The following is an 18251-nucleotide window of genomic DNA, read 5'->3' as shown; positions in this document are numbered from 1 at the left end:
AAAGTGTGGTCCGGGGACCCTCATATGTTCTCTTGAGGAGGGGGTCCCCAGCTAAATGAGTTAATGTTGTGGCATGAAAACCATTGATTTGACCACTTTAACCCTACATTGGACATTTGAAAAAAATAGCAGATCTACAAGCTCACAACTTGTCATGGAGACAGTGAAGTGAATGGCGTCCGCAGCCAAATATTAATTTGAGGGATCCTTGATATTAAAAGATTTGAGATGCACTGGTTTGACTGCCTGACAATTAATTGGTGTTTTTTGTGTTTCTGTTTTGTTTTGTCTTATGTAGAATGGTTTGTTTAGTTTAGTTTTGTTTAGTTTAGTTTTGTTTAGTGTTTATATCTCTGTCGGCTGTTAATCATCCTATGACATGTGAACACTGTTGAAGGGCCTTTATGTGGAATATTAATAAGAATAATATCTTGATGATAAAAAAGAGAACCAGTGTTTTAAAGTCCTGGAATATGGAGAAATGCTTCTATTTGGATGGGTTTTGATTCATAATCAGATCATATTAACATAGTGATGAATGCCTCATGTTGGAGACACTTGGAGGAAGACAAATCAGTTCATTGTTCACTTCTGTTTTGAAAGTTATTTCATTCAAATCCTTCCGTCAAGTCCTTATATTATCAATAATTTACCCAAATACAGCTCTTTTTAATACTATAAGTCCAGAATAAAAAAAATACTTGAGTAAGGGTACGCTCCCACTGCACTTTTATTTTACCTCTGGGGCAGAATCTGCCAATGCTTTGTCAATGCAAATGCGTGGATTCCTTGTCTTGCAGATTTTTTCCAAGAATCCACACATTACATTGATTGACAAAGCATTGGCAGATTCTGCCCCAGAGGTAAAATAAAAGTGCGGTGGGAGCGCACCCTTAAAGTACAAAAGTATTGGCATCAAAATGTACTTAAAGTACCAAAAGAGTGTGGAGAGTATGTTTTCTTTCTTGTCCTTCCGTGTGTCCGTCCGTCTCAGCCAAGCTAACATCGGTCAAGCTTCACGTGACAATATGTTGTCACCAATGCTTTTGATTGGCTAGCGAGACGCATGACGAAATAGAAACCTATAAATAGGTGTGTCACTTCAAAAAAATCATTTATATTTTTTGAAGTGAGCTTCCATCAGCCAAGCTAACATTGGTCAAGTGACACGTGACAATATGTAATATAAATAGGTAAGACAGGATTAATCAGGAACAGTACCTGTGCTCCAAGGAGCACATTTTCTAGTTTTATATGTTTTTGGCCTTTTCTGCTTTTTTTTTTGTTAGATACAGAAGCCTGACAGTTAACTGGGAGAGAGAGATGTGGAGTGACACGCAGCTGTGTGTGTGTGTGTGTGTGTGTGTGTGTGTGTGTGTGTGTGTGTGTGTGTGTGTGTGTGTGTGTGTGTGTGTGTGTGTGTGTGTGTGTGTGTGTGTGTGTGTGTGTGTGAGAGATGATACATTCTATCAGTCAGTCAACACAACAAACAGCTACAGTGTAAGCAGTGTGTCTTCACTCATTGCAACGCTGCTGCAGTGATGATATAACCGCGTTGTTTATGTGCTTATTATTATTATTATTATCAATGCTTATGATATGAATGGGTGCTGATCGCGTACGCTGCCTGCAGCACTCCAAAAGGTCCCTGTGGAAAGTCGTGCACGTGTCTAATTCATTTAACAACTGGTTTCCCCTTTAAAAACAGACAGTATTTATCCTCTCATGGTGAATACAGTAACATAGTGACATGTTGTGAATGACATGCAGACACCATAACAATGGGATTCGAACCTGCGACACGCTGTCAGGCTGCATTTAGCAGCCTAGGTGCTCGGACCGCTACGCCAGCCGTCCGGGTCCGGGAACTTGTATGTATGTACTGCTGATCTGCTCCCTGGTCTGTGTTGTTTGAATCCGCAGAGCGCTGACATGATGGGGAACAGAGTCTCCTTACAACACAGAGGTGGTCAGTGTGTCCAGCATCCCGTCCCATCCTCTGAGATGACGACACCACCGGGTGGCCAGCGTGTCCTGCAGCATACCGTCCCATCCTCTGAGATGACGTCTGTTGTTCCACCGGCGTGCGGTCCTCCTGTCACTCCACTTCTCGCCTCTAGGGGCAGCGTGCAGGTAGCACTCAGTCTGAAAGTTTTGTCTATATCGGTGGTTCTGAACCTGTTGAATCTTAAGGACCCCCGGTTTCAGTGGTGTGTTCTACCGTCAGATGCTGTATACGCCGTACACAGTCCAGATTATTTTGGGAAGAAGCGTATACAGTCTAATAACCATTTCATCCATTGAAAACGCGAGAGCGTATACCTTGGACCACGCGCATCGTATCGTAGCGTATACCTTCAGAAAAAAATTAGAACACAACACTGCCCAGTTTGATATGCGTTAGGCCAGGGACCACCCTGAGAGAGTAAAAAATGGAACCAAATGGACCCTTAGGGGTCCATTTGGTTCCATTTGTACACTGGGGATTTGATTCAATGTTTTTTTTAATCTCTGGGGACACCAATCTACACTGTGAAATCCTCAGTGTTAATTTAACTCTGTGAGAGAGTACAGACTTTCCTGGAGACCACCTGGAACGCCTTCATGGACCCCCCCGGTCTGAAAGATTTGTCATAATACACAGTTACCAACTCTAGTATATTCTGTAGGAGACACAGAGGAGATGATTGAGGTCTAATATGCTTGTTCACCAAATATATGATTTCACAGCCCAGCCTGTCATCCACTTCTGGGATAAGGAGGATAACCGCTATGAGTTCAGAGGGAATTCCCTAAAACTATTCCCACTAAATCTCTCACTCCGCTATACAGCTCCGAGATGAGGTTCTATGTCGAGGTCTCCCAGAATCGGCAGAACGTCCGCAAAGGCTCCGCCGTTGACCCTTTTATCTACATCTTATCCAAAAAACTAATGGTAGATTCCAAAGCGCACGGATGTTTAAAGACGGGGTGCCGTGCTTTTCAATGATTTTTTCTCCCCCTAAAACATGATCATCAGGTATTATGGTTATACTAGGAGGAAGATTTTTTTCAAAAAAGTGTACAGAAAGTGTGAAAAATGTTTTTTTGTGGACACGCCTCCAGTTCATTAAGTATACCTGGTTCTCACCTTAGCACCTCCCACCTGAACCAGTCCCTCCGCCTCCTCCTACAAGACCACCCACCTGTCCTAGTCCCTCCTTCCTCCTCATGCCCACACCTGTTGTGTTATGATAATGAGGGGGAGGGTATATTTCTACTGCGTCATTAAAGCGCTGTTTCTCTATTGGCACGTTTGACCCTCAAGGTTTCAGCCTCCAGGAAGAAACTCACAATAGTCATAGAAGACATAAAACACCATAAAAACACCACCAGGGGGCTTAATGAAGATCAACCTCATAGACACATGAAAGACAGAAAAAGTGCAAAACCATGACACCACCTCTTTAAGGTTTGGCTGGGCACAAAATATTTTAGGTTGGGGCACAAAATAACCCTTTAAATCTCTTATTTAGTCAGCCTGTGGCCATGTTTCCCATCTGAAAACCCCCCTGCCAGTACTGCTCCCGGTTCGGCTACAATATGGCCACAGGCTGACTAAATAAGAGATTTAAACGGTTATTTCGTGCCCCAGCCTAAAATATGTTGTGCCGGACCAAACCTTAAACATCCGTGCGCTTTGGAATCTACCATTAGTTTTTGGATAAGATGTAGATAAAAGGGTAAAACAGCGGAGCCTTTGCGGACGTTCTACCGATTCTGGGAGACCTTGACATAGAACCTCATCTCGGAGCTGTATAGCGGAGTGAGAGGTTCTTAACCCTTTAAGACCTGGAACTGTGTCATTTTTAGATTTGAGCTAAAAAGCATTCTTTTACACTTTGGGCTATTCAAAAATAGCAGATATACAAGCTCATAGCGCGGCACAGAGCTATGAGCTTGTAGATCTGCTATTTTTGAAAAATCGTGAAAATGTGTGCAAATCTTTGAATATATGTATTTTTAAAGCGAACAGTTTTAACCCAAATCTTTGCTTCTGGGGGTCTCTGGAACAACATATTTTGATTGGGGTCTGCGACCAAATACATATAATTTTGGGGGTCCTTGACATGAAAAAGATTGAGCACCACTGATATAGAAACATACGTTTTTCAGAATTCTGTTGATATTTATGAGACATGTAGAATCGGCTTCAGGTCTCAATGGGTTAATGGAGCTGCTTTACACTTTGGGCTGTAAGCGCATGGAACAAACTTCCAGAGGACGTAGTAGGGCTATAGAGTAAGGCTATAGATGGATTACACGGGCTGCCTTGATAGATTGGTAAATCAAGGGAGGGATTTGAGTGAGTGGGTGGGTGGGTATTATGTTTGTGTATTATGAATAGGAATATCGCAATTTAAAAAAAAGTTTCTATATTTGTGTTGAGTCTGGTGTAGAGGATGGCATTTAAATACATTTAAATGAAATGGAACCAAATGGACCCGTAACCATTAATGTACACTCAGAGTTACAGACCTGTATGGTTCCATGTGGACCCCTGGTGGTCCCTGGACACCATGTTGAGAACCGGTGGTTCTATACAGTACTAGCAGTGGTTCTCAAAGTGGGGTCTGGGAAAACCCCCAGGGGTCCTTGAGGGGTCCCCAGCACCAGTGGCGTCCCCAGGAATTACATTTAGGGCAGGCGAGATTTTTTTTGCCCCCCCCCCCCCCCCCCAAAAAAGAAATTTCAACAAAATTGGAGATCGAAAAAGCTTCAAAGCTTGTTGGATGCGTAACTTTGAGGACATTAAGCACACAATGACACCTTTTCGGGTTATTTGGGTTTTCTAGGGGAGGCGAGATCGTATAGTCAGGGGATATTAGCAGAAAGATTTCCAATCTTGGAATAGATTCCTTACCAAAAAAAATCTTCACCAATGTGTTTGTAAAGGTGTCTAGTAACACATCTCACAAAGACTGAAATACAGTTTCCCTAGGGGAATTTTTCACAGCTGCTGAAAGTTGGGGTACCCACCATAACCTTATGTGGGGAAAATAATCAAAATTTAATTCTGTTTTAAGTAGTATGTGAAGGGTCAAACTAGTGTGTTTTTATGATTCTGAATCCATTGCAAGCATTTGTTTTGCACCAAAATCACTCCTTGGGCTAAAAACGGCCCAATCTCAATGGGCTTTTTACACAAAAAGTATACCTGGAAAAGGATGGCTATGGCCATTTTTAGCCCAAGGAGTGGTTTTGGTGCAAAACAAATGCTTGCAATGGATTCAGAATCATAAAATCACCCTAGTATGACCCCTCACATGCTACTTGAAACACAATTACATTTTGATTATTTTCCCCACACAAGGTTATGGTGGGTACCCCAACTTTCAGCAGCTGTCACAAATTCTCCAAGGGAAACAGCATTTCAGTCTTTGTTAGATGTGTTACTGGACACCTTTACAAACACACTGGTGAAGATTTTGTTTGGTAAGGAATTTATTCCAAGATGTTTTTAATATCCCCTGACGATTAGTTGGGCAGGCGACCGCCTGTCCTGCCTCTACAGTGGGTACGCCACTGAGGAGCAGTTTAATTTCACAGCCTAGTACAGGTTATAACTCAATTATTACTAATTATTCTAATGGCAAAAACGGGTCCATGGCATAAACTCATTTTAATTGGGGGTCCGAGGACTAATCGTATCAATTTAGGGGTCCTTGACATGGAAAATGTTTGAGAACCAATGATCTTCCTTTCACAGATCACAGATATTGTAAGACTGGGGTCTTCAACGTTTTCAGGCCAAGGACCCCCTAGCTGACAGAGAGATGAAGCAGGGACCCCCTCCTCTATATTAAAATTAAAATTGTGTTTCAGATTAAACTTTTTTTGTTCACTTGGTCCGCTCTTTCTTCCCTCGGGTCCCCCCCCACCCCCCCCAACACTAAATCTCTTTGCCGAAAATAGACCATCCACAAGCTGAACGTAGTCCTTGTTTTGAGCTTGTAGATCGGTGATTTGTTCCCGTAGGTCAAGTGGTTAAATACAATACTCTTCTTCTTTCATTACTGGTCAGTGACAATGTTTTTGTTTCAACAGACGGCTGAAGAGAAGATGCACCGGCTGGACCACAGCACACCTGATGATCCATCCTCTACACGTGGAGACGGACACCAGATGAACGTCACAGAGACGTCCCGACCTTCAGTAGTCACACACTTCTCGTCGGGACCCTTGGGACCACCGTGGGGCTCGTTTAAACCCGACACCGACGGTGTTATCGTCCAACACGGTGTCCATGCGAGGACACAGGCGGCGGCAGCAGCAGCAGCAGCAGAGGACGTGAGAGACGTTTCCGGAGAGACGTCGGACTTTAACGTTCAAGCCTTTTCGACGGACGTCGTCCCGGTGCAGCCTGACAAAGTTCGCCGGAAACGTGGCCGACCGTTTAAGAGAAAGAGGGGGCAGACCGGGGTGGCCGTTGCAGATCCGGGCGATGCTCGTTTCAGCGCGGTCGTGACAGATCCTCTGCCGGCGACGGCTGCAGCCCACACACCCCCTAAGAGAAGGAGGAGAAAGAATGACACTGTTAAAGACCCATTTGACCTTGTTAAGTCTGAACCCGACAGTGTTGGCGTGCAACACAGTCTCTCTGTGATGGACATGATAACAAACACTACTGGAGACACATCAAACACTGTTCAAGCCTCTCCGATAGACACTACGGTGCAGTCTGGGAAGGCTCGTAGAAAACCCGGTCGCCCGTTTAAAAGAAAATACAAGAGAATGTCCCAACCGCTAGCTGACACGGACGCATCGGCAGAATATCTGGGAGCGTGTGGCTTGATTAAACCTGAAACGGACAGTGTTCACTTTGTCCATGCAGCGGAGGACATGACAGACAAGTCTGCAGAGACGTCGGAGAATGTTCAAGCCTTTCCGACAGACGTCCCAGTGAAGGCTCGCCGAAAACGTGGTCGACCGTTTGGTACAAAGAAAAGGAGACCGGCGGGGACCGTTCAAGATCCACTTAATGCTTGTTTGAGTGCAGTCAATACAGACCCTTTGCTAGGGACTGATGCGGACCACAGAATATCTCAAAGGAAAAAGAGACAGGCCAAGGTTGTTACAGATCCAGGTAATGTTTGGTTTAGTGAAGGTAGTATAGATCCTTTGTCAGAGAGTAAGATAGATGCCTTACCAGCACCTGATGCAGCCCCGAAACAATCTAATCGGAGAAAGAGACAGCCCAAGACTGTTAAAGATCACAATAATGCTTTTTTGAGTGCAGGTAGTACAGATCCTTTGTCAGAGAGTATGATAGATGCCTTACCAATGACAAATGCAGTCCAGAAACCACCTAAAAGAAAAAAGAGACAAGCCAAGACTGTTACAGATCTAGTTAATGCTTGTCTGAGTGCAGTTCCCGACTCCATGGATCCTTTTCCAGAGACTAATGCAGACCACAAACCACCTAGAAAAAGAAAAAAGAGACAATCTAAGACTGCTCAACATATAGATACGTTTTGTTTCAGTGCAGGCGGGATAGATGGTTTACCAGAGAGTATCATAGACTCTCTGCCAGCCCCTGATGCACACCCCAACACTGGTGTAGAAGGTGTGGGCCCAGCGCCACCAGAAGGGGTGGGCCCAGCGCCACCAGAAAAGAGAAGGCCGGGAAGGCCGAGAAAACGTCCACTGGTTGTAAGTCAGGAACAAGATGCTGCAGTTGCAGTTGAGGATCGTATAGATCAGGTTAGGGATCTTCTAGGTGAAGGTGAGCATCACTTGAGAACACTGAGGAGGAGAGGAGACGGAGCTGTTTCGCGTATGAAGAATGAGGTGGGTTTATTACCCACCGTCAGAAGGCGAAGGCGCAAACCGTCCGTTCAGCAAGTCCCCGCCGACGGCGACGGTGTTAACGAGGCGGCGCCGTCCATGCCGAGCAGTGACGTGGGTTTCGGCGGCGATGAAGAGGGAGCGCCCGTTCAGCCCCGGGCCAGAAAAAGACGGCGGAGGAAGATACGATGGGGCAAGAAACGTCGGACGGACGCGAAGGCGGCGAGGCCCAGACAGAGGGTGGCCAGAACGGGACAGCCCGGGGGGGCCGACCTCGAGTCCAGGTCACCGAGCGCTACGGACACGGCACCCTCGCCCTCGCCCTGTCTTTCTAACGGCAGCTCCGAGCCGTTTAGGACCGCTGAGATGCTCTATCACGTTAAGTCCGAGGATGTGGAGATGGAGCTGGATTATTTTAATTCTCTCCCGCCGTCACGTGGGTCTTTAAAAAGCAAGGCCAACGTGACGGTTAAGGCGGAGCAGAGCGTCCCAACGCTTATTATTACAACAGAGAGATCCAAGCCGGGCTGGGGCGGACTCCGAACCCGACGAAAAAGGAAAGCGAAATGGGGACGGAGGAAACGCAGGGTAAACCCGCTCCCGAGTGCTCTGGAGGCGGGTGAGCCTCTTGCGAGGCTGAAACGGGAGCTTGACGGCTTCGAGGACGTACAACCAGGAATAGACGGCGTTGATCACTTTAACGGCATGGCCTCTGGAAGAGGAGGGCAACAGTACAAATGCCCAGACTGTGGTCTGATATGTAGGTTCTTGTCTCAGTACCTCATACACTCTCGTATTCACACCGGAGAAAAGCCCTACAACTGCCACGAATGCGGCAAAGGCTTTAACAGGAACTCCAACTTAACTCTCCACCTGAGGACGCACAAAAGAAGCAGGGTGTATCAAAGATGCCCGATTTGCAAGATTAACATGTCTTGCTCCGAGTTCTCTGCCCACTTGAAGAAGCACGGGGAAGAAATAGTGATGCCAGACTACGAGAAGAGGAAGTTTACAAGACGGAGACGGAGGAAGAGGGATTTAGACGGCGAGTTTGAAGCCGAAATTATTTGCAAGTATTGTGGCAAACAATTCCCCTTCCCCTCTGCCCTGGAGAGGCACGTCCGCGTGCACACCGGGGAAAAGCCCTTCAAATGTGATATCTGCGGCAAGGGCTTCGGGCAGGCCTACTTCCTTCGCGTTCACGAGCTCTCACACTGGTCGGTGAAGCGGTACAACTGCACTCTGTGTCAGAAATCGTTCAGCCACATTAGCAGCGCAAAGAAACACTCCTGCCTGCGGGAGTGCCGAGGCAGGCGCCTCATGACCTCCCTGTCGTACACGTGTCACATCTGCAAGGAGACCTTCTACACGGTGGAGGACTTCAACGGCCACATGAGATCTCACACCGGAGCCAAGCTTTATCGCTGCTTGTTCTGCGACAAGCTCTTCGGCGTGCTGTCGGAGTTCAACGACCATCGCAATCACTGCAACGTAGCGGGAAGAGAAGGTAGCTCCATGAGCCACATGGCCGACCACGAAGAGACTAAGATATCGCGGGAGTACCTGCTGCCCGAACCCATACGCACGCGCGGCTCACGCCAGGGTATATCCTTCCTCATCACGGACGAGGCCGAGCAAAAGAGATCCGACGAGAGGGAACCCGTCAGGAGGACCGACAAACCTTTCCTGTCGACCGCCGCGTCGTCGCAGCCCCCGTCGCTCCTCGCGTCCAAGCTAAACGACCTGGACAACAGATCCGACCCGAGGAAGTACTTCTGCCCGAGCTGCGGCCGAATGTTCCGACACATGGGCCGCCTGCGAGCGCACATGCTCAGCCACGGCCGCGGCCAGACTTTCACCTGCGAGTGCTGCGGCAAGACCCTGGAGAGCTGGAAGAAGCTCTGGCAGCACCAGAGGCTCCACCGACAGCGGCAGGGCCGCTTCACGTGTCCCCGCTGCGGCCGGGGCTTCCGCTTCGTCGGCGCCTACAGGCGGCACATGACGGAGCACCCGGAGGTGCGCTGGGTGCGGACGCGGCCCAGCCGAGCCGCCCCGCTGCCGTACCAGTGCGAGGAGTGCAGCAGCAGCTTTAAGACTCTGGGCGAGCTGTTCGCCCACCAGCTGTGTCACTCTCCCTCCCAGAGCGCGCAGAAGGACTCCCAGGACTTCCACCTGTCCATCGAACATCATCACCATCATCACGGCGCCGCCGCCTCAAACTCCGCCCCAAAGACGTTGAACCCTCACATGAACGGTTATAGCTCAGCCTTCCTCCCTGAACCTCACCACCACCAACACCACCACCATCATGCTGGCTTCCAGCATGGTGGTGTTAACCCTAACCCCGAACCTCACCACCACCACCAACACCACCATCCTGGCTTCCAGCATGGTGGTGTTAACCCTAACCCCGAACCTCGCCACCAACACCACCACCATCCTGGCTTCCAGCATGGTGGTGCTAACCCTAACCCTCACCACCACCATCATCCTGGCTTCCAGCATGGTGGTCCTAACCCTGAACCTCACCACCACCACCAACATCACGCTGGCTTCCAGCCTTCTCCTCCGTCTCTCATCACTGGCCCTCATTATAATCCTTACTATTCACACCAACACCCAAAGCCAGCAGTCCCCCAACAACAACAGTTCCCCGCGGTGTCTGCGGTAGCCCCGCCCCCGCACCTCCTCCTCCATCCCAGTCAGTACCGTATCGTCCCGCAGCCCAGGAGCACGCCGCTGTCCGTTGCCACCCACGAGGGAAGGGGAGTGAGCTGGACTCAGAATGCTCACGCGGCGACCACCTCCTCCTCCTCTCTGACGGTTGATAAGCCGCACTATTCCAGACTGTGTGTCAAGCCGCGGCAGCACGAGATGTCGCCCGACGGCATCAAGTGCGCCGTGTGCGGCCGCCCGTTCACCGACGTTTCGCGCTTGTACCAGCATTACCTGCAGCATGCCAGGGGACAGTGCTGATAGGCTGCCGTCTGCCCCTAACCTTTGACCTTACAGCAGGGGGTCTTCAACAGGGGGGGGCCCGGGGACCCCCTAGGGGTGGGGGGGTCCTCAGAGTTACTACAGGGGGTCCGCCAAATCTTTTTTTGTGATGTGATTCTTTTTTTTTTTTACCGTAACCACTTGAACCCTCTAGCATCTCTTTTTCAGAGGAGAACTTTAGCCAAAAATAGCCGATCTACAAGCTCACAACGCCTCGCGCTGCGAGGCGTTGTGAGCTTGTAGATCGGCTATTTTTGGCAAAGAGGTATAGGTGTAAAGGGGGGGGGGGGAAGAGCAGACCAAGTAAACAAAAAAAAAAGTTTAATCTAAAACACAATTTTATACAATATAGAGGAGGGGGTCCCTGCTTCATCTCTCTCTCAGCCAGGGGGTCCTTGGCCTGAAAACGTTGAAGACCCCTGCCTTACTGTATGTACAGTACATCAGTTGTTTACTGACTGGTTCCCATCATGGCCATTATGTAAAAAAAAAAAAACTGTTATGGACAATTATGTTTTCTGTGGAATTCATTGACTGGGTTTGTGTATGTGTTTAATTGAGACCTCACGGCCTTTTTGTTTTGTTTTTTGAAGGACCTGATAATGTGCCTCGTAGCCAAACTAAGATCTGTGTCACTTTGAGTCAACGATTCAACATAAAGGAACGGTTCGATCAGAGATACTGAACAATCTGTCGTGAATTTTATTTTCTTTCATGAAATAACTGAAGAGTTAACATTTTATTTGTGTTACATGTTGCCTTACATGAGTGGGGATGTTTAATTATTTTAACCCATCATTTAACTCCCTAAAAGATTAACAATTTCAGTAATCATTCCCCCCCCCAGCCCCCCCCCCCCCAGTATTATGTAACGTTGCCTCTATATACATGGATTCACCTTAAAGAAATGATTATTTTCTGTGTTAAAGTTGGTGTGTTGCCAAAAAACTATACTGTCTATGACCAGGACACCCTCTCTAATTAGTGTTTGTAATTAGTGCTCTTCATTCCAGTGACTGAGAGTGTACACATGGAACCAAATTGTTGTGGTTTTGGTTGACCAACCATGTGGTCCCTTTAAAAGTCTCCCTCTAACTAAGTGCGAGCGGAACAAGATGACACCAGGTAGTGTCACATGGCAGGGTCCATTTGGTTCCATTTGTACACTCTCAGAGTTATGAAGGTCCTTTGAAATTAAAATGTTTGAGAACCGCTGTGCTAGAGGACAGTTGTGCTTCACATACAGTAGAACCGTGGTTCTCCAACCTTTTCATGTCAAGGACCCCAAATGAATAGGTATTTGACGGATCTGAAAATGTTTGTGCCCGGGACCCCCGTACAAGATTTATGTTAAAAATATTTTTTAAATTATATTTACGATTTCCCCCCAAAATCTTGTATACTTGTGTATTATACAGTAGGGTTAAAGTGGTTAAACAGATTTTTGTAATGCTATTTTAACTAATTTAGCTGGGGACCCCCTGGAACCCTGTCAACGACCCCTGGGGGTCTCCAGACCCCACTTTGAGAAACCGCTGGCCTAGAAATGATGTCATTGTAGCATTGAGATTGACATTGACTGGAATGAAGAGCACTAATTAGAAACTCTTAATTAGAAACTCTTAATTAGCAAAGGCTGTCCACTGGCTTTAGGTCAGGGTTAGTATAATGCAGTGGTTCTCAAGGGTACCTTGAAGGAGTTAATGGGTCTGGAACTCAGAGAGTGTGCGAATGGAACAAAATGGACCCGTAAGGGTCCATTTAGTTCCATTCGCACACTCTCTGAGTTAGGATTTTACAGTGTAGAACGGGGTCCCAGAGATTGTATGAAATGGGGGTCCGTGGGCCAAATCCATGTCAAACGGGGGGTCCCTGAAATTAAAATGTTTGAGAACCACTGGTATAGTATATATCAGCCTGTTCCCCACCATGTTATTCAAATAAGAAAGAAGGAATGTATTTTATTATTTTTGCCATCTTAACAAGCCAGATATTGATCATTAGATCAATTACATAAATCTGCTGTATGTCAGGATGACACATTTTATTTTTTATATCGTACATCACAATTAGGGCTGAGTGATAGAACTTCAAATCAATATATCGGGATTATTAAAACGTGTGCCTCGATTTACGATTAATGAACGATTGTTAAAGAAATGTGTATATAACTAAAATAGCAGATATACAAGCTCAGCACCTGAGTTGCGTGACGCCTTGTGAGCTTGTAGATCAGCTGATTTCGCTATTTTTGTTTCGCCACCATTGTGCAACGAAGTATACCTTGTAACAAGGTTAAAGGAGTAGTTCACCCAAAAAATGGTCTTGAATTCATGGAGACTTTTTATTTTATTTTTTATTCCTAAACCAATAATTTGATGACCGGTGGAGTCAAAGTATTGGCTTAGGAATGCTTAGGCTTCATGGGGTGTGTAATTGATAGAAAATAAGTCATGTTTTGGGTGAGCTACTCCTTTTAAGAGGTTAATTAGAATGATTAGATTATTTTAAAAAATGTATTCATTTTTTTTTTGTGGCGATTCGTTGATATATAAAGGGGGAAAAAAATCTATTATTCCATTAACCTACATGAAGCAACATTAAGTGGTGATTGGTTCTAAATATCAGTTTAGATTATATTTTGGCTTAATTGCCCAGCCTTGGTGTGGAAGAACGGTTCAGGGCTGACAGGTAACGACTGAGATTAAATGATAGCACGTTATGTTGAGTTGTTGACGGACGATACACGTTATGTTGAGTTGTAGACAGACGATAAACATTCCACACTGACTGTATTCATGTTGAGAAAAATAAAACTGTCAAAAGGACAATTATAATCCTGCTTTGATTCGTAGCCGCTTCAATGTCAGTCATTGTTTGATAAGAAAGCTGTTTTTATCATGTGTTGACGTTATGTTCAAAAGAAAAAGATATACATTTAACCACTTAAACCCTCTAAACCAGAAATGACATGCATTTGGCCACGGACCCCATATAAGATTTATGCTGTTAAAATGTCACAAAGAATATTAAAAAATGTTCAAGATCTTTTTTGGAGGGGAAACGGCAGATCTACAAGCTCTCAAAGTATCGCATGGTGACATCTTGTGAGCTTGTAGCTCGTCTATTTTCAAGTGGTTGAACAGATTTGTATGCAATAATTTGCCTTAAAGGGATATTTCACTTCAATTTTTTTTATATATATATAAAAAGGTTATGGCAAAATCACGGCCTCCTCACGCATTAGAATGTCTTATTGCGTGAGGGGGCCGTGATTTTCCTTTACTTTTATGTTATATTATTTGAAAGTGAAATATCGCTTTAAGGACTTGGGGGTCCCTGGGACCCCTCTTTGAGAACCACTGCTGTAGACTTGGAGAAACGGACCTGAGTCGACTGTACTTAGCCAGAAATACCCGATCTACAAGCTCACAATGAGTTGGAACACGGTGTTAGAGCCATATGATTTCTGTCTTTTCCTTTCTATGACGTCACTGCGTCTGCGGGGCGCGGTCAAGTTCAAGGTGTGTCTGGATACTTAAGCCTGTCTGCAATCAAGCGCAGGCTGTTGCTTGTGGCAGAGGCACACAGTTTTAGACTGTGTTTGAGAGAGAACGGTGGGCCTATTATTCCCGTGCATTTAAGTTTAAAGTTTTCTTTATGTTTTGTATGCTGCCAGTGACGGTGAATAAACCCTTTGAACTAAGTGGACAGTTTGGAATTAAGTTCTTGAGCACACGTCGAAACTTCTTTTTAGCCTGGCAACCATGTAGTGCCTTATAAGTATAGGACTTATTGACACTACATTTAGGTCTAAAACTGCCTCAGTTCGGGGTGATTTGTTTATTGGGAGCAAATCACATCAGCGAGGCTTGTTAAGAACGCGCACGGACTGGCCGTGTGTGTTTGTGTGAACGGAGGCGCCCGGCGACGGAGCCACGGCGGAGACGGGGACCCACGGCGGACGATCAGCGGCGGGCCATCAGCGGGCGGTCAGCTGCGAGGTGCTGTACTGCGGGGATCGCCACCCGGAGCTACAGGAGCGAACCGGGGACATCCGACAGACGACACCGCACGCCAGCAACAGCCAGCCCAGCGGTGAGCGCGACGGGACGGACCGCACGTCGGGTGCGCACCATCTCCGACCTACACCACCATCTCGTACACTGACGGACGTCAGTGTGTTGGTTAGTAGTACGATTAGCGGCGCAGCGCCGATAAAACAATAAAACAATGGCCATTGTAAAAATGTGTGCACACTAACAAACAAACCCAATGCATTGGTTACAAGCGCCTTAAAAAAGACTTTGCGCGTTAAGGCGTATTGTTTGGATCAAGACTGTATTGCGGGTGGAGCACGGAGCATTGACTTTATTTATTTATTTATTATGGCGGCGCAAGCCTGCGCTGATGGAGAGGTGGAACATGAGGTTGGTGGGGATGGGGCTTTGGGGAAACGCAAGGTAAAAATTACACCCAAAGCGTGGTTGGAGAAAATTGATGGTTTGGAGAAGGAGCGAAAGGCTAAACTGAATAAACTTTTGAAAATTAAGGAAGACATCATTGCCTTGTTTAAGGAGCAAAATGCAAATGAGGCAAATTATATATTTCGCACATCATTTATGGGTTTATATGGTGAAGCCAAAAATGTTCAAGGTACTTTAATGGGTTTGCTGCCTGAGGCTGAAGCAAAGAGACACCAAACATGGTATAATGCAAAAATGTTGAATTTTGATGGTTTTATTGAGGCTGTGAATGAAGGCAGGTTCACATGCAAGGTACAAGGTTCCCCTGGTGACGGTGATGATGATGATGATTATGGTGATTTTGGTGATGATGATGACAATGATGAGGTGAACAATGAGGGTTTTGTTGCCGCCGGCAATGGTAAAAATGCAAATGAGTGTTTTGTGGCCACCAATGATGGTGGAAATGTTGATGAGGTTACTATTGAGCCCCATGACAGCATTTCAAATGTCCCGTCCGTTACTTCCAAAGCACATTCAAAACACCATAAATCCACCGCTTCAAGGTCGAGCATAAGATCATCCACCTCTTCTGCACGCATAAAAGCAGAGGCGGAAAGGGCCGCACTAGTGGCTCGTGCTGCTGCGCTAAAGGAGGTGCATGCAGTGGAGGAACAGGCTGAGGCTCTGAGGAGAACACAGGAGGAAGAGACTGAGGCTCTGAGGAGGAAAAAGGAGCAGCTGGAGCTGAACGCTCAAATAGCAGCCTCTGATGCTAAAATAACAGTTTTCCGGCAGGCCAGTAGCAGTGTTACTGGCAGGAAATCTGATGGCATGGAGTCCTATTTTAGGAAAGGTGCTAAACCTAAAACAGTGCCTACTCTTGGCCTACAGCAGTCCTCACAACAGCTTCAGCCACCACTAATGTCCGTCACATCCGAGCATCACAAAGATAAGGATCGTTTCAACCCTCGACAAAACAAACCACCATTTCGCACATCTACTTGGGGGCCTGTGGAAAGGAAAACAAGGCAAAAATCACCCCATGCAACTCTATCATCATCTCCAACCTACAACCAACCTTCAGGAGATCTCTTTCAAAGACAAAATGAAATGATGTCACTCCTAGTGCAAACACAAGCCTCTCACTTCCTACCACGCAGGCAAATTCCAGAGTTTGATGGGGATCCCTTAAAGTTTCGTTCATTCATAAAGGCCTTTGAGCATTGTGTGGAGGCTAAAACCAGTGACCAGGGTGACTGTTTGTATTACCTTGAGCAGTTTACTAAGGGACAGTCAAGGGACCTGGTACGCAGTTGCCTTCATATGCCCCCTGCGAGAGGTTACGTTCAGGCTAAAGACCTACTCGAGGAGCACTTTGGAAATCCGATAAAAGTAACAGCAGCTTACATGGACAAAATCATGGCTTGGCCAAATGTCAAGGCAGAAGATGCAAAAGGTCTTCAAGCCTACGCACTGTACTTGCGTCAATGTTCTAATGCCATGGGGGAGCTACAGTATTTGGAGGAGCTAAACGTGCCGGCTAACATGAAAGCTCTCGTACAGAAACTCCCATACAAGCTCAGGGAGCAGTGGAGATGCAAGGCATACGACATTATTGACAAGCAAAGACGAAGAGCTTCTTTCAGAGACATTGTGAAATTTATCGAACAACAGGTCAAGATTACTTCCGATCCGGTCTTTGGTGACATCCAAGACACTCCTCTGGTAAAAGGAGGAATCAAAACCAAGCCTCAACCTCAAATAAAATCTCAGTTCAAAAGAAATAGTTTTGCAACTCATGTGGCAGTTGCTGACGACGAGTCAAAATCAGAGCCACACCAGAATACGTTTCAGAGCAAGAGTATCTCCTACAAAAAGACAATCCCTGGAACCTGCTTGTATTGCACACGTGGACATACTGTGGATCAATGTCAACAACTGGGAAAGAAGGCACACAGAGAGAAGCTGGACTTTCTAAAGGAGAAGGGCCTGTGTTTTGGGTGCCTGTGCACAGGGCACATAAGCAAGTATTGCGACAGGCGCATTACTTGTTCGCACTGCAGCAAAACACATCCCAGTGTGCTACATATTGAGAGGAAGGAAATGGGGAGCCTTGGAGGTATTGAAGCGCCCAAAATAAAATCAGAGAGCTGCGCTACATCATCTACTTGTGGCCATACAGGGGCTGGCAACAACGGCATACTCCCCATCTTGCCCGTACAAGTTAAGTGCTCCAAGGGCAGCAAGGTGGTCCAGACTTATGCTTTTCTGGACCCAGGAAGCACAGGTACTTTCTGTTCCGAACAGCTGGTGAATAAGTTAAACATAGAAGGCCGAAGAGCGAAGATCCATCTGCGCACCATGGCTCATAGCAAGACCGTGCCGAGCTGCATTATTAATGGCCTGGAAATCTCAGAATTGACTGGCAATCAGTCCTTTGAGCTTCCTGACGTATTCACCCAAAGGGAAATGCCTGTGTCTACTGACAACCTGATCAGTGAAGAGGAGCTGGATAAGTGGCCTTACCTCCAAGGTATCCAGATCCCTCGAATAGCAGCTACTGTGGACCTGTTAATTGGTACCAATGCCTCCAAGTTAATGGAACCGTGGGAGGTGATTAACAGCCATGGGGATGGACCGTATGCTGTCAGAACCCTACTAGGATGGGTAATCAATGGTCCATTGCAGAATAAAATGCAAAGTGGGAGCGGCTGCCCCACAGTTACTGTCAATCGCACAGTTGTAAACAGGTTGGAGGAACTGCTCATTAACCAGTACAATCATGATTTCAATGAGAGGACGTCTAAAGACGAAGAGGAGATGTCAAGAGAGGAAAGGAAGTATATGGAACTTGTGGAGAGCTCTGTTCAGCTACAAGATGGTCATTATCAAATGAAGTTGCCTTTCAAGTCAGAAGACATTACCTTGCCAAATAACCTCTGCGTTGCCAAGCAACGT

General features: G+C 46.5%; 1 protein-coding gene across 1 annotated transcript; it reads left to right on the top strand.

The window, feature by feature from the left end:
- Window positions 1–1928: 1928 nt before the first annotated feature.
- On the top strand, window positions 1929–10825 carry LOC311042269 (uncharacterized protein). Its single transcript, XM_084052908.1, has 2 exons — window positions 1929–2133; window positions 6088–10825. The coding sequence occupies exons 1-2, from the start codon at window positions 1933–1935 to the stop codon at window positions 10801–10803; spliced, it is 4917 nt and encodes a 1638-aa protein (XP_083909034.1). The 5' UTR covers window positions 1929–1932; the 3' UTR covers window positions 10804–10825.
- Window positions 10826–18251: the final 7426 nt, after the last annotated feature.

Source organism: Gymnoscopelus microlampas (genome assembly GCF_963454915.1).
Source record: "Gymnoscopelus microlampas genome assembly, chromosome: 3".
Taxonomy (NCBI): Eukaryota; Metazoa; Chordata; class Actinopteri; order Myctophiformes; family Myctophidae; genus Gymnoscopelus; species Gymnoscopelus microlampas.
The sequence above is the reverse complement of the archived record's forward strand: the minus strand, read 5'-3'. Positions and strand labels throughout refer to the sequence as shown.

Bases quoted from the DNA above. Each gene is read 5' to 3' on its own strand.
- LOC311042269 (XM_084052908.1), top strand. From the start codon at position 1,933: ATGATGGGGAACAGAGTCTCCTTACAACACAGAGGTGGTCAGTGTGTC. The intron at 2,134-6,087 runs GTAGCACTCAGT...TTGTTTCAACAG, and splicing joins CCTCTAGGGGCAGCGTGCAG to ACGGCTGAAGAGAAGATGCA.